Raw genomic sequence first — 5970 nt, 5'->3', positions numbered from 1 at the left:
AACATTGATTTTATTAACGCTTGAACTGTCGAATACCTTGTTTCATCTTATTGGGCAGCAGAGGCGGCCCTAGGGGGCAACCAGGATCCTGGGAGAGGGGGCACGATAAATTGAATCTTTTGTCACCGTCAGCCCATCGTGCAAATATCCTTGGCCCTGATACGACTCGACCAAGGCCCCGGAGGACTGTTAAGACCGCCTCTGGGGGTCAGGTCTAAGTGGTCAGCTGACCTACTCCTTATGTTTATCTATCTCTTGATCATGTTTTTTCTTTGGCTTATCGTTCAAGGTCACGCCTGTCTCAACTTGAAATACACGTGAAGAATATTCAAGAATTTTTTTATTTTTTTTTAACAGTTTTGTGACCTTGAGATTTAATTGACCTTTCGATCTTATCATAGACCTTATCATTTCAGACCTTAGTATGAGAGAAGTAGTAAAAGTTCCCCTTAAGATTTATGGGAGGGGTTAACGAAGGTGTCATGTGGCCAGCGTAACGACCAGTCGTGTCTTTACTGTTCCACAACTAATGTCAATGTCAGGTACCCATGAGAGCTGGGTAGACTCAGAGGCGCCCTAAAGATATCGAAATTGAAAGTCTTCACCAGGATACGAACCCGGGATGCCATGGTTCGAAAACAGCTCAGCCACCGCGTCTCTTAAGAAATACCTATTGAATAATTGCACTAGCAAATTTATACAACAATGACTTGTCTTATAGAGAATAACTGTAAGACGAAATTTGTATGTTGTTGTATATATATATATATATATATATATATATATATATATATATATTGATATAACCCTATTGGCGGCGCGATAGGGTTAACTGTAGATTCAGCTGACACACGTGATCTAAGGCAAATCACTCAGGTCAACGGCTGTCGATGGACAAGGGACAGTACTGCTAGTACACACAAATATGACCCGCGTTATGGTCATGTGATCGAAATCCTTCCCGGACGAGAGACAGTGTGTAAGAAAGAGGCAGATCAAGGCTGGACAGCGAGGAGACCGGGACTCCAATGTTTCTTTGTATTCAGTTTAGAGTTAAATAAACCAGCCTTTCACGCACAGGCTGCGCACCGACATATGTATTACTTAGCTGGACTGTATTATTGGAAGAACTTGACTGTGTTAGCTGGTTTATATGACTTCCAGCATTATTAAAACAATAGAAGATAGAAATAGAATCTGAAATTATAAACCATCATCAGCTTCGTGAATGGTGAAATAATTAAAAAGAAAAACTGAAAAATACTTGTTCATTAATTTCTTTTTTAAATTTTTTAATAGCTCTAATATTTCTGTATGTTATATGTCATGTGTATGTCTGCCTGTGAGTCTATCTCTCTCTTCATCCACTCTGTCTCTCTCTCTTACTTTATTACTCCAAGAGTAACAAAAGCGAAACTAAATATCGACCCAAAAAAAAATGTTCACATTTTTTAGACTTCAGTGCGAGATTCAAAGTGAAAGTCGCTGTAAGGCTGACACCACTGTGTTGATCGTATTACAAGCGTTCACTAGAAACATATCCCATTACAGCGTTTCAAACCTGGTATCACATCACGCTTTTATATAAACACTGTCTGACAATATTAAACATTATTTTAACTTAAAGTGTAAGTTTAGATGTTACCCGTAAAGTACGATAATCCAACGTTCTTTTCACTATATATTTATATGTATTGATACCAACTGGAACAAAGACTTAATGACCAAGTTGACTCAAATAACTTTTAATACAGAATGGGCCACAGTCTAGTCCGTCACTAACAGCGACGTTTACCCTTCAAGAGTCTAGCAGTAACTGATTTCTAAAAGTCTATCCTAATCTCTAACCCAAAGTCTATGTCGTCACTATACAATGTACGTTCACTGTCGGGCTAATATAGTGCGCAACCCAACTAACTAAACTAGCTATCTAACAGTTTGCATTCTCTTTTCTTATATAATACAGACGTTACTTCAAAAAAGATGATTACGTCCTACGCGCCATGCATCTAGTCATGCAGGCTAACCAATGACTTAAATTCTGCCAAGTCACTGGTTTCCCTGGCTGTTTAAGGCTACCCATTCCATGCTCTAATAGCACTAGGGAAGAAGGAGCATTTGTACAAATTTGTCCTAGCCTACGGAATGAGGGAGGTGTCTTTATCTTTGTGTCTTTCAGAGTATTTTATTAGATTTTGTTTTTGTATTTGAAGATTATGGTTCAGTGTTTTATGTATGATTGCTACTTTACTTTTGCGTCTCCTGTCCTGAAGGCTTTCTAAATTTAGTGATTTTTTGACTGTATAAACAATAACATTATGCATATAGGATTCTTTATTTCACAATCATTTAATCAAAGAGTGTCTGATTTTAATGGCCATGGAAATTTTCAAAAACAATCAAAATGCACATTAACTCCAAAGATAAAGCGAATCAAAGTAAAAAAAACAAGACTTTACTAAACGAAACAATTTTATTGGACTATTTTGAAACATATTTCTACATGTAAATTTATACTGAGTAATATTTGAACTATGTTACATGAGAACAATGAGGTGAGAGTTATCTTCACTTGCCCACAAACTCCGGAACCTGCTCTGCGAGTCTTTGCTTCATTAGCATCTCTGAGATTCTTTTTCGCAAGCTGTTGTTTTGCAGAAGGGCTGCTAGCCTGGCGCTATCCGTCATAAGGGCGCTGCCTTGCTCCTCGGTCCTCTTTCTTCTGCCTAAGAACTCGGAGTAACGTTTGCCCCCGTCTTGTTCTTCGTCTTCGCGCCCTTTCTCGTTTGACCCGCTTCGTTTGCCCAAGAAGTCGTAATGTCTCTTCCCCAGGAAATCGTACGCCCTTTTGCCTATGAATTCGTACTGGGCACGTTTGCCTATGAAGTCGTAAGGGGCACGTTTGCCCAGAAAGTCGTAGTTGCGCTTGCCCACAAATTCGTACTGGCGTTTGGAAGTGTCGTCTGCTGTTAAGGATCTCAGCAAAGTTAATTGTTTCAGTGCGTGTTGATCGTCCGAATTTTTATGCGAGGATTTGTACCGTTGCAATAACTCACGGGCGAGATCGCTGTCGACGTTCGCGCCCGTTGGGTTGCTCCTTTTCCCGACGAATTCGTTAAACCGTTTCGCCGCCGTGGGCTTTTGGGAGGATTCTGCAGAATCCGAGCTGAAAGCCTCATTGCCTTGATTTAAAAATGTCCCTCCCTCCTGCTTATCCAATAACTCCCCAGAGTCCATGTTGTCTGCAAAGCCGCTGAATCTGGGCAAGCTGCTCTCGCTGTAATGGTTTTTGGTGTCAAGGGGCGCAACCAGACCGTCTTCGTCCGTCCGTGAGTCTGCTGTGTTTGATCCGTAGAGCGCGTTGGGAGAGCGTGCTGTTCTTTTCGTTTGAGCCTTGACACTGGCGTCTGTGACTGGATTTGGAAAGAGAAGAAAATACAAATTGTATAAGGCTTTATTTCGATCTAAGAATACACACTGCTACACACACATCCACACATACTGCTACACACTTTGATAAGCTTAATGTTACACACATTGCTTTATACATTTCCCCACACATTGCTACAAACACTGCTACACACTTTGCTGCACACATTGCTATAAACATTGCTATAAACATTGCTACACATATTGCTGCACACACTGCTATACGCAATGCTACACACAATGCTACGCATACTGCTCCGCATACTGCTACACTTATTGATTCATACGTCTGTACACAGTTTGCTACAAACATTGTTACACAAACTGATGGCGCGGTGGCTGAGTGGTAAAACGCTTGGCTTCCTAACCAAGAGGTCCCGGATTCGAATCCTGCCGAAGACTGTGATTTTTTTTATTTCGGGATCCTTAGGTCGCATCTGAATCCACCCAGCTCTAATGAACATTAAGACCTACTTGTTTAAAACTTTTTTAGATTAGTTTGTCATTATAGCTGTCGTGTTTGTGTTTGTAATGTTATTACAGCGCCTTGAGCCTACATTTTGTTTGTTAACAGCGCTTTATAAATAAAATTATTATTATTATTATTATTATTATTATTATTATTATTATTATTATTAATGGGTACCTAACATTAGTTGGGGAAAAGTAAAGGTGGTTGGTCGTTGTGCTGGCCGCATGACATCCACAGAAACAGTTCACCTTTACATCATCTGCCCCATAGATCGCAAAATCTGACGGGGAGAACTTTAACTTTATTGCTACATACATTTCTACACATATTGCTACATATATTGCTACACTCACTGCTACACTCACACATTGCTACATACATAGCTACACACAATGCTACATACATTGCTACACTCACTGCTACAAACAGCTACACAGATTGCTACACTCAATGCTACAAACAGCTACACAGATTGCTACACTCACTGCTACAAACAGCTACACAGATTGCTACACTCACTGCTACAAACAGCTACACAGATTGCTACACTCACTGCTACAAACAGCTACACAGATTGCTACACTCACTGCTACAAACAGCTACACAGATTGCTACACACATTGTTACACATATTGCTACACACATTTCTACATACATTGCTACACACATTGCTACACACATTGCTACACACATTGCTACATACATTGCTACACACATTGCTACATACATTGCTACACTCACAGCTACAAACAGCTACACAGATTTCTAAACACATTGCTACACATATTGCTACACACATTGCTACACACATTGCTACACACATTGCTACACACATTGCTACACACATTGCTACACACATTGCTACATAAATTGCTACACTCACAGCTACAAACAGCTACACAGATTTCTAAACACATTGCTACACATATTGCTAAACACATTGCTACACACATTGCTACATACATTGCTACACTCACAGCTACAAACAGCTACACAGATTTCTACACACATTGCTACACACATTGCTACACACATTGCTACACACATTGCTACACACATTGCTACATACATTGCTACACACATTGCTACACACATTGCTACATAAATTGCTACACACATTGCTACATACATTGCTACACACATTGCTACACACATTGCTACACACATTGCTACATAAATTGCTACACACATTGCTACACACATTGCTACATAAATTGCTACATACATTGCTACACACATTGCTACATACATTGCTACACTCACAGCTTCAAACAGCTACACAGATTTCTACACACATTGCTACACACACCGCTACACACATTGGTACACACATTGCTACACACATTGCTACACACACCGCTACACACATTGCTACACACATTGCTACACACACCGCTACACACATTGCTACACACATTGCTACACACATTGCTACACACACCGCTACACACATTGGTACACACATTGCTACACACATTGCTACAGACATTGCTACACACATTGCTACCTACATTGATACACCCAATACTAATCATAAACTATCGTCTCAAGAGAAGCGTTGGAAATGAGACAAAGAAAGTTCGAGAGAAAGCATTAAGCCGTATACATTTTGTGTTAACACAACACAGACCAATATTCTCTATATTTTCATCTACTTCATCATCTGTATTATTATTATCTAATTGACATTTAAATCAATATTATCTACATCATTATTAAGGTATATGTCTACCATTAGAATGATGAAATTTAACAAAAAAAAAATTGTTTTTTTGTTCTTTACATTTTTAAATACTTTAATCATTTCTCTATACTATAAACTTTATTTCATGTAAATAAACCAACTAGAAGTATTTTAAATATATTTTTTAAGTTGGTGGGGTGGGTATTGTTTACCCTAGTAACCGTTTCAAAGACCCCCGCAATATCGTCACATTAATCATCATTTTATTTCTACAAACTCCTTTGTATGATCATCAAGATCAATGTCTTGTACATTTTATTTACATCATCTAATTATCTACCTATGCCCCATCGTCTGTATAATCTACATTTTCAACTTCTACACG

General features: G+C 39.1%; 1 protein-coding gene across 1 annotated transcript; it reads right to left on the bottom strand.

The window, feature by feature from the left end:
* Positions 1-2460: 2460 nt before the first annotated feature.
* LOC106079005 (fulicin peptides-like) lies at positions 2461-4676 on the bottom strand. Its single transcript, XM_056026181.1, has 2 exons — positions 4643-4676; positions 2461-3413 (listed from the first exon to the last, which is right to left on the bottom strand). Exons 1-2 carry the CDS (start codon positions 4674-4676, stop codon positions 2569-2571), a joined length of 879 nt encoding a protein of 292 aa, XP_055882156.1. The 3' UTR covers positions 2461-2568.
* Between the last annotated feature and the right edge of the window lie 1294 nt (positions 4677-5970).

This window comes from Biomphalaria glabrata, chromosome 4, assembly GCF_947242115.1.
Source record: "Biomphalaria glabrata chromosome 4, xgBioGlab47.1, whole genome shotgun sequence".
Lineage (NCBI taxonomy): Eukaryota > Metazoa > Mollusca > Gastropoda > Planorbidae > Biomphalaria > Biomphalaria glabrata.
This window is presented reverse-complemented; position numbering and strand designations above follow the sequence as displayed.